Source organism: Mustela lutreola, chromosome 15 (genome assembly GCF_030435805.1).
Source record: "Mustela lutreola isolate mMusLut2 chromosome 15, mMusLut2.pri, whole genome shotgun sequence".
In the NCBI taxonomy this organism is placed as follows: domain Eukaryota; kingdom Metazoa; phylum Chordata; class Mammalia; order Carnivora; family Mustelidae; genus Mustela; species Mustela lutreola.
The window spans coordinates 44,600,567-44,618,292 of NC_081304.1; the positions used below are offsets into that span (position 1 = coordinate 44,600,567).

The window sequence follows — 17,726 nt, forward strand, 5'->3', positions numbered from 1 at the left end:
AAATATTTTGAGCAGTGTATCACCTATGAAGCTATTTTCTTTTCCTTTATATTGTCTTCATATACATACTGACCCTGTTTTTTTTTTTTTTTTTAAGATTTTATTTATTTATTTGACAGAGAGAGATCACAAGTAGGCAGAGAGGCAGGCAGAGAGAGAGAAGAGAAGGAAGCAGACTCCCTGCTGAGCAGAGAGCCCGATGCGGGACTCGATCCCAGGACCCTGAGATCATGACCTGAGCTGAAGGCAGCGGCTTAACGCACTGAGCCACCCAGGCGCCCCTGACCCTGTTTTTATTATGGTAAAACATACATAACATAAAGTTGACTATCTGAACCACTTCTAGGTGTACAGTAGTATTAAGTCCCTTCCCATTGTTGTACAGCTCTCCACCAGCAGACCTTGTCATCGTCTTAAACTGAAACTCCATTCCCGTGAAACAGTAGCTTCCCATTTCCTTCTGGCAGCCATCATTCACCTTCCTATCCCTATGAATATGACTGCTCTACGTACCTCATCTGAGCAGAATCATACAATATCTATCCTTTTGTGTCTGGCTTATTTCACTTTAGTGTGTCTTCAGGGTTTATCCATGTTTCAAAATTTCCTTCCTTCTTAAGGCTGAATAATATTCCATCACATACACATAAACACACACTCCATTTTGACCATATTGACTTTTTAAAAATTCACAGAATTCAAAATCATCTGGAAAAAAATATTTAAAGCAAAATTTAGATTTTTTTTTTTTAAGCGCAAACACCAAGGGAAAGGAAAAAGAGAATCAGGTAGTATGTGCATAATGGCAGTTGGAAGAATGAGAAAATAGAATGGTTATTCCTGGGCACAGTTCTCGGCAAATCCCAGTAAATCTCCTCTAAGTGTGGAGTTCAGCACATCTTTTAAAAAAGCAAGTGGATGGGGCACCTGGGTGGCTCAGTCAGTTAAGCGGCTGCCTTCGACTCAGATCATGATCCCAGGGGCCTGGAATCGAGCCCCACATCGGGATCCCTGCTCAGCAGAGAGTCTGCTTCTCCTTCTCCCTCTGCCTGCCACTCTGCCTGCTTGTGCTCTCTTTCTGTCAAATAAATAAAATCTATAAAAAATAAATAAAAAAGCAAGTGGATCAATAACAATGTAATTCCCGTAGGGATAGATTTAAATAAAACTCACCAACCACTGCCTCAGCAAACTAGGAATAGAAGAAAGATGGTTGACTCTGATAAAGGTTGTATACAGAAACTTAGGAGAGGGGTGTGCATTACAAAGGCTAAATCCGTTTGTCAGAATTCTACAGTTCAGAATTGTACATCCCAATATACTTACATTTTACCCCAAAAAATTAAGTGAAGGGTAGAGCACTGACAGCAGGGTTTCTCACCCTCTGCACCGTTGACGTTTTAGGCCCAGGAACCTTCCACTGTGGGGATGTCAGGTGCATTGTGGGATATTTGGCAGCACCCCTCACCATTACCCACTAGCCGCCAGCAACACCATCCCGATTGTGACAAGGGAAGATGTCTGCAGACATCGCCAGACATCCGAGCACAAGTGAGGGTACAACCAAACCACCCCCAGTGAGAGCCACTGGATCAGAAGCATAGATGCAGTGTGATGAGAATGACGATGTCTTTGGTGGCAGCAGCGTGGCAGTACATAAGGAGTCACTATACTATTATGTGTACTTCATATAGGTTTAAACCTCTCCATAGTAACAAAATTTACCAAAATAATAATAATAACAACAACAACAGTGGTGTTACCCTACTCATGAGTAATCCAAAATAAAATTTTGAGAATTGACATAAAACCCCATGCTTTCTGAAATTAAACTAGCTTCCTTCTGTATTTTCTGACTGTAGAACTTACGTTCAGGGGCAGCTGTAGAACCTGGCTCAGTCAGTTAAGCGTCCAACTCTTGATCTCAGATCAGGTCTTAATATCAGGGTCGTGAGTTCAAGCCCCATGTTGTGCTCCATGCAGGGTGTCTGAAGCCTACATTAAAAAAATATATATATTTTTTTTAATTAAAAAAAATTTTAGGGCGCCTGGGTGGCTCAGTGGATTAAGCCGCTGCCTTCGGCTCAGGTCATGATCTCAGAGTTCTGGGATCGAGTCCCGCATCGGGCTCTCTGCTCAGCAGAGAGCCTGCTTCCCTCTCTCTCTCTCTCTGGCTGCCTCTCCATCTACTTGTGATTTCTCTCTGTTAAATTAATAAATAAAAAAATCTTTAAAAAAAAAAAATTTTAAAGAACTTACATTCAAAAAAACTGAACTTTCTCCTTCCAGTTTTTGTGTACATGGGCTACTGTCCCAATCGTGAAGGTTTCTCCCTTTTGCACAGCACTTTTCGCTTTCTGTAGAGCTTCTTGAATCTACCTACCTTATCACTCACTTTCCTATGTCTCTTTAAGCCATGGCCCACCTTGATTTCTATGAGCCCATCCTTCCCACTGAGCTTGAAGCCTTTCTACCACTCAGCCGAAAGGGTCCTCCCGCTGTGCCACACAGAGCAAGGGGACAAACAATAGCCACCCCTGCAGAGGAGTATACAACCATCAGCAGGGTCACCAAGGTCCTGGAGCTGGGAGGACCAGGCAAGCTTGCGAAATCAAGGAATCAGTTAATGAAAAAAAATTACAATAAACCTGCTTAATGGTCAATTATAGAAAGATTTTCTCTTCAAACTAGGAGTAAGACAAGAATGTCTGCTACCACCATTCCTGTCTAGCCACTTCTCTCCTGTATTGCCCTTGAAGTTCTGTTGTTCAGAACAATAAGACAAAAAGAAAATTAATTCTTAAAGAAATAAAAGATAGGTACAGATTAGAAAGAAGCAAAACTGTCATTTTTCACAGAGAAAAATGATTATGAATGACGGTATCCCCGGAAACCTACAGGTAAACTATTAAAATACAAATTTAACAGGGTTGCAGAATTGATTTTTTCAGGCCAGTATTGATTTTTCATATTTTTATATACCAGCAACAAACCATTTGAAATGAAAAAATTTAAATGAAACCATATATAGTAGCTTCAGGAAACAACCAAGGAATTAATCTGTCCAAAAATTTTCAAGTCTTCTACATGGAAGACAACACAATATTAAGAAACTTGAGGGTAGCTCAAGTTCATAGGTTGAAAGACTCAATATTAAGAAGATGTCAGTTCTTCTAGAATTCATCTCTAGATATAGTAAACTAGCAAGGGGTGGGGTGGTGTGAGAGTGTGGATATAAATTGGTAAGCTGAGTCTAAAAGTTAGGTAGAAATGCAAAAGACTTTAGAATACCTAAAATAGTTTTTAAAAAAAGAACAGTCAGAGGACTTAAATCTCCAGATATGCAGTGTGATGAGAATGACAATGTCTTTGGTGGCATTTTAATGTTATCATATAATTTGGGCTGCATGGTACTGGCGTCAGGGACAACAGACAGGCCAACAGCACAGAATCCAGTTCAGAGATAGACCCACTATGTGTATATGTTACAGACACTTGATTTCTGCCATAGTGACCCTGCAGTTCAGTTGGGAAGGGATGATCTCAATAAACAGTGCTGGTAATTGAATATCCACGTTGGGGTGGCGGGGGGGGGGTGATCTTGACTTTTACCATACACCATATAAAAAAATCAGTTCCACCAAAGATGTGGAGAAATTGGAACTCTTCCTACACCTCTGGTGTGAATGTAAAATGCCGAAATTTGGGGAAGTACTTTGGCAGTTTCTCAAAAAGTTAAACATAGGGCTATTACCAACGACTCAGCATTTTCACTCCTAGATACATACCCAAAAGAACTGGAAAAGTCTGTTTGCACAAAACTTGTGCACGGGTGTTCATAGCAGCATTGTTCATAATAGCCACAAAGTAGAAACAATTCAAATGTGTCTCGCTGATGAAGAGAGAAACATGTGGTATCATCTGGAATGGGAATATTATTCAGCCACAAACAGGAATGAAGTATGTACTTTTGCTGCAACATAGATTAACCTTGGAAACATTACACTAAGTGGAAGAAGCCTGATATAAGAGGCTACATATTGTAGGATTCCATTTACATGAAATATCTAGAACAGGCAAATCTAAAAGACAAAGTAGATTCATGGTTGGTGAGGGCGAGCGGAGAGGAGGGAACAGGATTTGATTGCAAAGAGGTAGGAGTTCCTTTGTGGAGTCATGACATGTTCTGGAACCAGATAATGGTTATGGTTGCACAACCTTGTGAATATACTAAAAACTGAATTACGCTTTCAAAGGGTAAATATTATTCATATGCAAATTATATCTTGATTTGAAAAATTCCAGGTGGATTAAAGCTCTAAAGGTGAAAAATAGGGTCCCCTGGGTGGCTCGGTAGGTTGGGCAGCCAACTCTTTCTGGCTCAGTTTGTGATCTCAGGGTCCTGGGATGGAGCCCCACATCAGGCTCCACATTCAGTGGGGAATCTGCTTCAGGATTCTCTCTCTCCCTCTGCTCCTCCTCCCACTCTCTTGTGCTCTTTCTCTCTCAAATAAATGGATAAATATTTACTAAATAAAAACCTTCTAGGAATGTGCCTTTATCTTCTTAAGGTTTTCATAACTAGTGATAGTCATGATGCTCCCCCTCCCCTGCCCAAGATTTGTAAGAGGCTTTTTTTCTTTTTCTTTTTCTTTTTTTTTTTTTAAGAGAGGAAGGGTGAGTAGAAGAAGAGAAAGAATCTTAAGCAGGCTCTACACCCAGCATGGAGCCCGACACATAGCTCCATTTCATAAGCCTGACAGCGTGACCTGAGCCAAAATCAAGAGACAGACACTTAACCGACCAAGCTACCCAGGTGCCCTATAGGAGACTCTTTAAGAAATGAATCCTCCTCATGGGGCACCTAGATGGCTCAGTCGTTAAGCGTCTGCCTGCGGCTTGGGGCATGATCCCAGGGTGCTGGGATCGAGCCCCACATTGGGCTCCCTGCTCAGCCGGAAGCCTGCTTCTCCCTCTCCCACTCTCCCTGCTTGTGTTGTTCCTTCTCTCGCTGTGCTTCTCTCCATCAAATAAGTTAAAAATCTGAAGGTAAGAAAAAGAACTGAATCCTCCCTAGGGACGCCTGGGTGGCTCAGTTGGTTAAGCAACTGCCTTTGGCTCAGGTCATTATCCCAGGTCCTGGGATTGAGTCTCATGTCAGACTCTCTGCTCAGCAGAGAGTCTGCTTCTCCCTCTGCCTGCCACTCTGCCTGCTTGTGTGCTTTCTCTGTTTCAAATAAATAAGTACAATCTTAAAAAAAAGAAGAAAGAAAAAGAAAAGGAAGGAAGGTAACAAACCCTCCAGGGTTGCCTGGGTGGCTCAGTTAAGTGTCGCCCTCATGATTGCCGCTCAGGTCATGATCTCAAAGTCATGAGATCAAGCCCCACCTTGGGCTCCACACTCAATAGGTTAAGTGTGCTTGAGATTCTGTCCCTCTCCTTCCGGCCCTCCCCCAACTCATGTATACACTCTCACTTGCTCGCTCTCTCTCAAATAAATCTTTTTAAAAAAGAAAAAGAGATGAACTCTTCAAACTTTCCACATCTGGGTGATGACCTTCCATATACACAACATGCTGGCCAGGCTTGCACCCCAGTAACACAGGAACAACATAAGCTATACCACCCCAAAAGTTTTCTCTGAGGCTCAAATTTGGCTGATGGCCACCTCTTGCCCAATGCTTCATGCCTAAGGAGATGAACTATTAGCTACTTTCAGAGATGACAAGCAGCAGATTTTCATGATAAATGGAGCCTTTCACCTGCACTTCCCACAGACAGCTGCAAAGGCTGTCAGACTGGCTTTTGCCTTTTCTGACCTCATTGCTTTTTGTAAAACCTGAGACTGAGGTTTCCATCAGTACAGATGTCTGGTGAGAACAGAATTTTATTATGACTGACTAGGGACTTGAAAATACCAAATCTCTCAAGATAGAGGAGACCCAAAGAATTATGTCAAGTTCATTCAGAACTCTCCCTGTCACTTAAGACCATACAATTATTTATGCATATAATATATCTCTGGGAAGTAGGAAGTACAGAAAAAGTGGGAACTATCCCCATATGTTTTTAAACCTAATCATTTTTTTCCCTCCAACAAATAATGCTAAGACACGGCTTTGATTTTGACAAGGCTCTGAAAATTTGCTGCATGGAAGATAAAGTTGAATCCTTACCAGGCATCAAATAGCATATTAAAAGAGAGAGAGAGAGTGAAAGAGAAAAAAGAAGTGTTCCCAGTTAACGTAAGTGTAGAAACTAATATCAAGAATACTGGCTTAACACTTAGCTCAGTCAAATTTTAACATGTTCCCACATTTGCTTTATTGTTTTAATAAAGTAAATCATTACCATTATTACTGAAGCCTCCTGTGGGCCCTAGCCAGCCATTCCCCTGCCTCCATGCCCAGAGGTAACCATTGTTCTTTTTTTTTTTTTTTTTTTTTTTTTTTTAAAGATTTTATTTATTTATTTATTCATTTGACAGAGATCACAAGTAGGCAGAGAGAGAGAGAGAGAGAGAGAGGAGGAAGCAGGCTCTCCGCGGAGCAGACAGCCCGATGCGGGGCTCGATCCCAGGACCCTGGGATCACGACCTGAGCCGAAGGCAGAGGCTTCAACCCACTGAGCCACCCAGGCGCCCCGTAACCATTGTTCTGATTCTGATTTTTATCATTCCCATGTGTATTTTGGTATATTCCATCTGTGTATATTCTCAAATTATATGATTTTTGTTTGCATTTTAAAACTTTTTATATAAACAGTACTCTACATATCATTTCCTGGCTGGCTTTTTTTGCCTAGCAGTTTTTTGAGTTTTATCTGTGTTGATGTATGTTTGAATCCGTTCGTTTTAATTTCAGTATTGTATTCCATTGCATGAATATGCCACCATTCGTTTATCATTCAGCTGTTCATGGACATTTAGATTGTTTCCAGTCTTTTGCTTTTGCAAACAGTGGATACAGGGAGCATTTTTCACGTGGGCAAGAATTTCGCTAAAGGATGTAAGTGTGAGGGCTGTGTTATGGGTTATGCACATCCCCAGGTAGGAAAACGTTACTGGATTTCCCCCAAAGTGCTTTTATTTGTACTCTTACGACAAGTGTGAATTTCATTGCACCATATCCATGCCAACATTTGGTAGTATCAACCGTTTTACTTTTGTCTCTCTGATGATCATGAAATGGTATATAGCTTGTAGCTTTTCATTTACTGGATCACTAATAACGTTGAGTATCATTTCAGATGCCTTGTGAGCACTTAAGTTTCTGCTTTTGTGAATTACCTGTTCAAATCTTTGCCCCACTGTTGGTGTTATTACTGTTGAGGTTTTGCTGGCCTTTTTTATTGTTGCTGCTTTGTAGGAATTGTTATGTATTTTGAATATTATTCCTTTACCAATATCGCAGATACCCTTTTCTGATTTGTGTTTTTCCTTTGCTTCTGTATCTTTTGATCTAGCCTTATTTTAAGGTAATAGATTTTTTTATCTGTCCTGTTTCCCATTCTTCTCTATCTATAAGTAAGAAGAAGAATCTGTTTTCTTCTGAAAGTTGTTCTTATCATATCTAGGTTTTTAATCTACCTGGGATTTAACATGCTTATTCTTCAGAGGCATGTATTGGGTTCCCTCGGAGCAAGAGCAGCGATCATTTCTAGTGGGCTCTGATAAGTGTTCTGATGCTGGGCTCCTCGTGTAGGCCTCAAGCAGTCTAACCTCATCTCTCCTATGCATGCTTAGTACTTTAGTTTAATTTAATTTTTTAAAATACTTGTTGGGCACATGGGTGGCTCAGTGGGTTAAATATCTGCCTTTGGCGCAGGTCGTGACCTCGGGGTCCTGGGATCGAGTTCCGCATCGGGCTTTCTGCTCAGTGGGGAGCCTGCATCCCTCTCTTTCTTCCTCCTCTCTCTGCCTACTTGTGATCTCTCTCTCTCCCTCTCTGTCAAATAAATAAAATCTTTTTAAAAAATAAATAAAAGATTTTTTTATTTGCTCATTTGAAAGAGAGAGAGAAATGGAGACAGCACAAGCTGGGGAAGAGGGAGAAGCAGACTACCTGCTGAGCTGGGAACCTGATATGGGGCTCTGTCCCAGGACTTGGAGATCATGATCTGAGCCAAAGGCAGATGCTTAACCATCTGAGCCACCCAGGCACCTAGCTTAGGTATTTGACTGTAAGCCCAAGGCCTTTTAAAAAAAACCAGATACTAGGAGAGTTAAGAATTTTCATCTCTGAAAACCAAGAAGAGCCCCAAATGCCCTAATAGTTGAATGACTGGCAGTTTGACTAGCCACACTACCACATGGCATTCTTCTTTCCTCCATGTAGCTTCCTCGCCAGCTTTTTTTTTTTTTAATTGAGGCTTTAAATTTTTTTCAGACCAGTTTAAGGCTCACAGGAAAATTGAAGGGCAGGAACAGAGTGTTCGCATATGCCTCCCTACCCCACAAAAGCTTAGGCTCTCACCCGTTAGCAATAGCCTGCCCCAGATTGCTACATTTGTTCCAACTGCTGCACCTAAGATGACATACTGTTACCACTCAGAGTCTGTAATTTATGTTACGGTTCACTCTTAGTGTTACATTCTGTAGGTTCAGTGTATAGTGACATGTATCCATCATTATGCTGTCATACAGAGAAATTTCACTGCCCTAAAAATCCTCTGTGCTCCACCCATCCATCCCACTACCACCCCCAGTTCCTGGCCACCGCAGATATTTGTTCTTTTTCCATAGTTTTGCCTTTTCTAGAATATAATGTAGTTGTAATCACACAGGGTTCTTTCACTTAGTAGTAGGCATTTAAGGTTCCTCCATGTCTTTTCATGGCTTAAAGCTCATTTCTGCATAGTTTTGAAATTCAATATTCCATTACCACAGTTTATTCAGCTACTAAAGGACATCCTGGTTGCTTTCGAATTTGGGCAATTATGAATAAACCTGTTAGAAACATTTGTGTAGGGGTGCCTGGGTGACTCAGTCGGTTAAGCGGCTGCCTTCGGCTCAGGTGATGATCCCGGGGTCCTAGGATCGAGCCTGGCATTGGGCTCTCTGCTCAGCAGGGAGCTTGCTTCTCCCTCTCTGCCTGCTGTGCCCCCTGCATCTCTGTCAAATAAATAAAATCTTTTTTTTTTAATGTAAAAAAAAAAAGCTTCACTGTCAGAGCAATGGTGGCAGTAGGATTGTCACCCTCTGCCACCTTTGGTGGGTATGTGATTCTCTTCTCCTAAACTGTTGGAACAGGCCAGAGTGTATATGCCCTTTGAGCCTTCAGCCATTTCCCTGCCACCTGGTTGCCAACAGTGCAGCTGCTTAGCAGTGCATGTGGAATCATCAGGAAACAGTGTGAACTCAAAGCCAACACTGTTCCACAGCATGTATCTGGGCGGCAGGAAACAGAGATACAGTGTCCTGTTCACCTCATTATCTGGCGCATCTGTCCATCATGTGACACACCTTCATCAGCAAGTTAATTCAATCTCTAGAGCTTTGATTTTGTCATCTATAAAATGGGAACAATAAATGCCCATTGGGGAGGCTCTTGTAAAAATTAAATGAAACGAAACATCCCAGTCATCTCTCCTGACACTTGGTATGCAATCAGGAAAGTTAATATTCTTCTGAACAGTTGGCATCCCAGAGAACGGAAGGAAAGAAGGAACAAAGGAACAAAGGAAGGAAAAGGCAGATTGTTACCAAGATACTGATGTTTAAATTTGGTTTCTCTCCTACATCCTCACTAACATCAGAGAAATTAAAAATACAGCAATACTGGGCCACCTGGCTGGCTCAGTCGGTGAAGTGTGCAGGTCTTGAGCTCAGGATCATGAGTCTGAGCCCCAGGTTAAGCATAGAGCTTACTTAAAAAAAATTAGGGGTGCCTGGGTGCCTCAGTCCATTAAGCATCTGCCTTCAGCTCAGGTCATGATCTCAGGTTCCTGGGATCGAGCCCTGCATCAGGCTCCCTGCTCACCTGGAAGCCCCCTCTCCCCCTGCTTGTGTTCCCTCCCTCTCTCTTTCTCTCTCTCTCAAATAAATAAATATATACAATCTTTTAAAACAAAATTTATATATATATCAAGTTACCATTTTTTGCCTGTTGAATAAGCAAGAATTTTATGATCATCTTAAGGGCTGATGAGGAAGGGTGTAGCCTGCACTCCTGCCAGATATGTGAATAGGTGCACATTCCATTTGAAAAGCAGTTCAAGATCTGTATCAAGAACCTTACAATGTCCTTATCCTTTGATCTGTCCTAAAGACTCTCCTAAGGAAATGCCTTTGATAGACCTAGAATTAGTATATACAAAGTTGTTCGCCACAGCATTCATTGGTTATAATAATAAAAATCTAAGAGTGCCTAGGTGGCTCAGTCAGTTGTGTCCAACTCTTTTTTTTTTCTTAAGATTTTTAAAATTTATTTGACAGAGATCACAAGTAGGCAGAGAGTCAGGCAGAGAGAGGAGGAAGCAGGCTCCCCGCTGAGCAGAGAGCCCAATGTGGGGCTTGATCCCAGGACCCTGAGATCATGACCTGAGCCGAAGGCAGAGGCTTTAACCCACTGAGCCACCCACACACCCCTGTGTCCATCTCTTGATTTCAGCTCGGTGGTGGGATCAAGCTCTACATCGAGCTCTACAGTCAGTGCAGAGTCTGCTTGTCCCTCTCTCTTCCTCCCCATGCTCGTTCTCTCTCTGTCTCTAAAATAAATAAATAAAATCTTAAAAATAAATAAGTAAAGTTATATACACACACACCATAGAGTATAAGTAGCCATTAAAAATAATTTTTAACGGGCGCCTGGGTAGCTCAGTCATTAAGCATCTGCCTTCAGCTCAGGTCATTATCTCGGGGTCCTGGGATGGAGTCCCACATCGGGCTTCCTCCTCGGTGGGGATAGTGCTTCTTCCTCTACCCCTCCCTCTGCTCATGATCTCTCTCTCTCTGTGTCTCTCACTCTTTCAGATAAATAAAACCTTCAAAAAAGAATAATTTTTAAGACTGCCAAGATGGGAAAATAAAATACAAAAAAACTCCGTATATTAACTGGGAAAACCAGGTTATAAAACTGTATATATACTATGATTCTAATATAAAACTGTGTGTATACTATGATTCTAACTTAGTGGGGGGCGGTGTTTTTATTTATTTATTTTAAAGTAGACTTCATGCCCACCGTGGAACCCAGCATGGGGCTTGAACTCATGACACAGAGATCAAGAGTCAGATGCTTTACTGACTGAGCCACCCAGGCACCCCTCTAGTTTAGTTTTGTTTAATTTTTTTTTTTTTGACAGAGAGAGACACAGCAAGAAAGGGAACACAGGCAGGGGGAACGGGAGAGGGAGAAGCAGGCCTCCCACCAAGCAGGGAACCTGATGCAGGGCTCAATCAGGACTCCAGGATCATGACCTGAGCTGAAGGCAGACGCTCAATAACTGAGCCACCCAGGCGTCCCTCTAGTTTAGTTTTATCTACACATACATAGACCAGCAGGAATTCTACTACATATTTTCTCTAGCTTTATTGAGATATAACTGACCTACAACACTGTGTAAGTATAAAAGTATAGGGTGTTGATTTCATACATTTATATATTGCAAAATGATTACCACTGCAGCATTAGCTAACCCCTCCATCCTGTCACGTAATTCCATTTCCTTTTTGTGGTAAGAACATTGAAGATCTACTCTCTTACCAGCTTTCAAAGGGATATACCACATTTAACTGTGTCTCCCTTGTTTTTTCCTGGGCAGTAGGAGTTGTAAAGAAAGTTTTTATTTTCAAAATTCTCTCCAATGCATTACATTTAAAATCAGGAAACTGTTACTAATCAGCATAGGTATACTAAGTGTTGTGTAATATGCTGCTTCATTCCCACAGCTGTTGCTGGACACCCATTCCCTGAAGATGGTCCTGCTTGATCTACCTTCCATTGGCTCACAGGTGGTGAGGAAAGCACCTGCCAGTTACACCAAGATTGTTGTGAAAGGCATGACCCGCGCAGAAATGATACTCAAGGTGGGGCTTATGTCTTCCTCGGGGTTTCTGTTAAAAGGGGTTGGTTATCTGGTGGCTTATTCCAAGTAGTACTGGTTTTGAAAGTACAGGTTAGGGTCTGTCCCTATCAGTCCCAAGGGATTGTCCACATTCCTTAGCTGGACTAGATTTTGACCTCATTAGATACTGTTGAAAGTCAATAGACAGAGTTACTCAGGTGATCAGTAATTCTTTCTGACAAATGAATTTTTTGTTGTAAAGGGATTCTCTTGTAGTAGGATTTGGCCAAGATTGGAAATCAGGTGGGTTGTCACCATGAATCAGTGTCTCAGCCAAGGATCTCTTTGCTTCTCAGCAGGACTTTCCGGCCCAGGTATCAGTTACTCCCTTCTCCATAAACCTCTTCAGCTTTCTGTATTCTACGACTTTACAGGAACTCTAAACAGATGTTTCAGGGACTGAATCTAATCAGCAAATGGGCTCTCTAAAGCCCCATGTAACAAATTATTATATGTGGGTGATGATGTTGCAAATGTCTGAAGCCTTGAGCACCTGCATCTGATTTTCACCTGCCCTTGTTGAGAAGTGGGGTGAGGGGCTCTCGGAGGAGAGGGGAAGCCTGGAGAACAAATGAAACCATCATGAAATGTTCCTAAAAGAGCAGGGCTTGCAGGCTGGTCAGGTCTGTCTCCCAAACAGAATGACTCTCAAATGATGGCAGGAGTGGAAGGTAGCTATGGCACCTGAGATGTCCGTGGGACCAGGTGAGGTTCTGGCCTTAGGAAGTCAGAAGCAGCCTTGTTGGTTCCCCCCCACAGCTGGTTTACCCACTGGAGAGGAGAGCTCAAAGCTTGGGAGCTATCTGCAGGGAATGTCTGAGTGAACTGGTCCTTGCCCCTCTGTGGTCCATTCTCAGGAGTTCACAACAAAACCAGTCCACGGCAGGAAGAAAATCAGACACGACATTCCAAAACCAAAGAGGAATGAATTTGAGGCTCTCAATACCATTAGTTTTTTTCTGTTTGTGTATTAATCAATAGTTTAAATGAATATAGTTAAATGAAGTTCAGAGTTTAAGTCTTGAAGAGTGAGGCAGCTTTGGGATTTTTGTCTTTTTGTCCTCATTCACTTAGATTTTTTTTTTTTTTTAAAGATTTTATTTATGACAGAAAGAGGTCGTGAGAGAGGGAACACAAGCATGGGGGAGCTAGAGAAGGAGAAACAGGAACCTGATGTGGGGCTCGATCCCAGGATCCTAGGATCATGACCTGAACCAAAGGCTGACACTTAATGAGTAAGACACCCAGCTGTCTTAACCTAATGACTAAGACACACCAGGTGCCCTATAACTCACTTAGCTTTATGACTTTTGCGACCCATCCCTCAGGGATGAGGTGCCTTGGGACAGAAGGAGCAGGTATCATGAACCCCTGTCTCAAAACAGGAGACTCCAACACGGTGTTTCGCAGAATGGTCCCAATATGTAAAAATCGCCTGGGAACCAGCCCGGGCCTTCTGAGCTAAAGTCTTCAGGAGGGGGACATAGGAATCTGTACTCAAAAAGCAATCAAAAGGTGATACTTGTGATTTAGCAAATTTTAAAAACCATGCTGTCACTGAATTTGGAGATGAAATACGGCATTGGGACATTTCTGAGCTCAGGATTGCTGTCACTTAAGGAGATCTTGCAGAATCCATTTCAGGTCAGCTTGCAATTAGGGAAAAAATGATCATCTGCCTTCCAGTCATGACTTCCTGTCTCTCTCCCCTGGTAGGTAGTGATGGCTCCTCACGAACCATTGGTGGTGTTTGTTGACAACTACATCAAACTCCTTACGGACTGCAACACAGAAACCTTCCAGAAGATACTGGACATGAAGGTCAGTTCAGTGAGTTGTTCTGTCTACACTCGCACATCCTTGTCACACTCTGGTTCTTAACTGGGGTGGGGAGGGGAGAAGGTTGGGACATGGGGTCCTGGGTAGCTCTCTCAAAGTGCCTCTGCCTGACCCCATGCTGCAAACCAGATTCTAAGAAGTGTTCTGGGGAGAAAGCTCCCGGGCCAAATAAATTCCTGATGGTGCTGGTACCTCCGTGCCCCTTCGAGGACCATGGCACCGTGGAGGCTGGGAGCAGAAGGAATGCAGTGGGGAAGGAGTAGTACCCTTCCGCACTCTGTCCCTTCTCTCTTGACCCCTTCTTTTGCTCCTATTATCTGTTTTTCCTTCCTCTGCTTTTCTCCCGGGCTGCTCCTGGCCTGGGCTGGTAACTGCCCTCAATAAAGTGTTCATCGTACACCTGGAGTAATTACACCATTTGCACAATCCACTGCTGCGCTTTCCCCCCAGGCCTTTCTGGGGCCAGATTTCATGATTATCCTCCTTTGTCTTTCAATCAGGGGCTGAAGAGAAGCGAGCAGAGCAGCATGCTGGAGCTTCTACGCCAGAGGCTCCCCACTCCACCTTCAGGTCCAGAAGGCTCCAGCTCCCTGTCCTTACTGGCCCCAACACCAGAACAGGAGTCCTCGCGTATCCGCAAACTAGAGAAACTGATTAAAAAGAGACTGTAGGAGCTGACACAGGGCACTTTTGTCCCCTGGCCTGTGATGCTCAGCAACCCCCCCACCTCTCCTGTGCTCCCCCTGACTCTCGGATCATCTGTCTTGAAACTTCCTGAGACATACGGGTTGTTAATGAGTCTTGCCCATGACCTGTCTTAATCTGCGTCCTGATCAAGAAGCCAAGCAAGGGCAGGGTGAAGAAAAGCCTCCTTAGTTGATCCCAGATTCCTACAGCAGAGGCGGCAGTGGGCAAAAGGACCCCACAGTCCACTTGTGTTCCTGGGCTGCTTTCAAACCATCCCGTTGTCACCGGTCTAGCTCCCCAACCTCTGCAGTCAGATCCGTCTGGCTTGTGGCCCCGTCTCCCGTGCCTGTGCAGGCAGCTTGGGTGAGAAAACCTGGATCCCACCCTTTCCTCCGTCTGCTGCTGTTTGAGGTTACCTCTGCAGCCAAGCCCTAAGACTTGTCCTCTCTGCTCTGTGGGCTTGGCTCTGGAGGAGGTGGCAGAATACAGGTGGAGGACATTGGCCTTGCTTTATGAAGGCAGTGGAGGCAGGAGCACTCTTCCTCATAGGTCCATTTTCCTGGTACATAATTGTCATGACTGGGCCAGTGCGTTCTTCTCATTTCTCCATAACCAACAGTCCCCTGTCTGTATACGTCTAAGGAGAAATTCCCACTGTGTGTCTCACCTGGGAAGATTCTATGTGTTCTCTGTGCCGTAGGGCTCCTTGCTTGGGGCTGGGGATAGACCTGTATCTGTCCACTCACTGCATGATGTAAGCAGATTATTTTCTCCATATCTTTATCCCCACCCTACTCCTGACTTCTAGGGAAGGGATAGCCTTCTGTGAAGAGAAACTAGGACGTTTTCCTAGAAAAACTTGTCCTAGGCTTTCTCCTCAGATGAAGCTGTGGGACAGTGCAGGAGGCCTGAGCCCTTTAATCCCCTTCCTGCCCATTTATTTTCAAACCCAAATTACTTTCCAGAATGATCTGAAACAACAAAAGCAATATGAAGTGCCAGAGTGACCTATGACTTTATTACTATCGGGAAAGAACGCAGGTCCATGGATACCTTAGGAACAGAATGTTGGCCTTAAACACCTGCTCAGAGCCTGCCCCAGCCCTCTAGAAAGGGGCCAATGGGCCCATCTACAAATGGCACCACCACTTGGGCCATCTGTCATCAACCTGGGGAGCCGGGGAAGCCGGCAGGCTCCACATGGTTCTTGTCACTCTCCGTGTTTATCGATGCATACTTCTCTTTTCAGTTCATTCCTGAAGAGTCATTTTCTGGACATCTCCATAACGCATTGAGATGTCAAGCCGATGTTTTCCCCCAGTTGGTGGTCACAGCCAGGGAAGTTGCTTTCTTGATTTATTACATTGTCAGGAATCTCCAAGGAGCCAGCAGATGTCAGGAGGAGTTATGTTAAATGCCTCATTGAAGGGGTCTGAATGCTGCATATGCGTCCTCTAAAGACAGCGTGTTTCTCAGCTGGGGATACTGAGGATACGTGTCAGAATCATGCGGGGCCCTTTTTACACCTACAGTTGCCTGGAGATTCTGAATGAGTATGTTTGGAGTAGGGCCTGGCATAGAAGTAATTATAATGTTTACCCTTTTGTTAAAAACCACTGCAATAAAATTAGACACTGTACCCATTCCACACCCCCCACCTGCTTTCTCTAAGTTTAAAAAAAAAAAAACTTTGAAGCCACTTTATGTGGGTAAAATAAATATGGACCATTTATTACTGAAAAAGAGCTGCTGTTCTTATTATGGACAGACTTCCTGCTGGCTGGCTTAGAGGGGCCCAGGCTGGAGAAAGTTCCGTTTGGATCATAACAGTGAGACAGGAACCACAATGGCTAGAGTGTTTTGACCTCCAAGTTCAGTTCTGGAATTGAAATTGTCACCACTCCCTTTCCTTTCTTAAGGAACAAAGAACTAGTACCTAGGACTTTGCCTGCCCCCACCCCGCCCCGAAAAAGGTGTCTGGTCTCTCATGCCTAGGATGGCTCTTCGGTGCAGATCAAACAGGACTGAGAGCAGACTGCCAAAGACCAGGGTGACAGTTGTGAGGCCAACGGGGCGAGCAAGCAGGTCTGCAGCTGCTGCCTGATGTGGGGCTGTTACGCCGCTCCTGGATTGCTGCTGGACAAGGAAACCTGGTTCCCTATTTGCGGAATGCTAGGGAAAAATGCCAAAAGGTCACAGCTGGAAATGTAATTCCTCTCCCTAGGAAGAGAAATCTCAAAAAAAAAAAAATACTAACTTGCTGACGGTAAACCCAGTGTTTCACACTTTTTGTCTACTCTAAGTCAGATTTCTAAAAATAAAATCATTAGAACTGCATTGGGCCCCTTAAACAATAGCCTTAGAAACATGGCCGCATGAAAAGCTGGAATGCAGAAAGAGTCCGTGTTGCACTGTATATAGCAAATCCGAATTTCCAGTCTCATTCTAGGATTTATCAAAATAGATAGCCTGTCAGACCCTCAAAGTTGCATACCTTTGGGAGGTATCAGTTTCCTTAAAATAAAGAGACTGCGTTTTGTGTAAATATCTTTCATCTCCCCCATCTGGAAGTGATTTCTTGGTGCATATTGGAGCATGAAGTACTACAGTTAATTAAACATTACTGGATGTCATTTGCTAGGGTGTATTTCCTCACTGTTGACAGAAAACAGAACGGACAATAGAAAGGAATCAGGAAGCCGGTGAGCCATGGGCCCCCCGCAGTGTTTCCCCTGCGCTCCTGTTCCCTGCCTAAGACCGGCCCCTTCCCTGACCACCAAAGGGACCAGTGCCTGAAGACAGCCCTGCTCATCAGCATGTCCGGGCTGTGCCAGACACCTTCTGTAAATATGTATAAAGGGTGCTGCTTCCAACTTGGAACCCTTCCTGTGCCCTGAATTTCTATCCTGTTGACTTTCCCTTCTCCACTTTGCTGTTCCAGTCATAGCCTGCTTTTCCATGTGACTGCAAATGAGTTCTCTCCCGTCCACAGTAAGTTAATCCTGTTTCCTTAATAACTGGGTGGGCATTTTGCAGTGAACTTTTTGGGAAATCTGATGTTTCTTTAAGCGGTGGAAAATCTGTTGCAGCACTTCCATTGAGTTGGCTTGGAGATCATTACTTAGTTTCCATTC

The 17,726-nt window shown here is 43.6% G+C and overlaps 1 protein-coding gene across 1 annotated transcript in view; it reads left to right on the forward strand.

The window, feature by feature from the left end:
- The window catches only part of VPS53 (VPS53 subunit of GARP complex), a 139,888-nt gene extending 122,663 nt beyond the window's left edge, over positions 1 to 17,225 (forward strand). Inside the window, exons 20-22 of the mRNA XM_059148582.1 lie at positions 11,891 to 12,028; positions 13,783 to 13,887; positions 14,406 to 17,225. Of these exons, the coding sequence (XP_059004565.1) occupies positions 11,891 to 12,028; positions 13,783 to 13,887; positions 14,406 to 14,576 (414 nt within the window). The 3' untranslated portion in view covers positions 14,577 to 17,225. The remainder of the gene's footprint in view (positions 1 to 11,890; positions 12,029 to 13,782; positions 13,888 to 14,405) is intronic.
- The last annotated feature ends 501 nt before the right edge of the window (positions 17,226 to 17,726 follow it).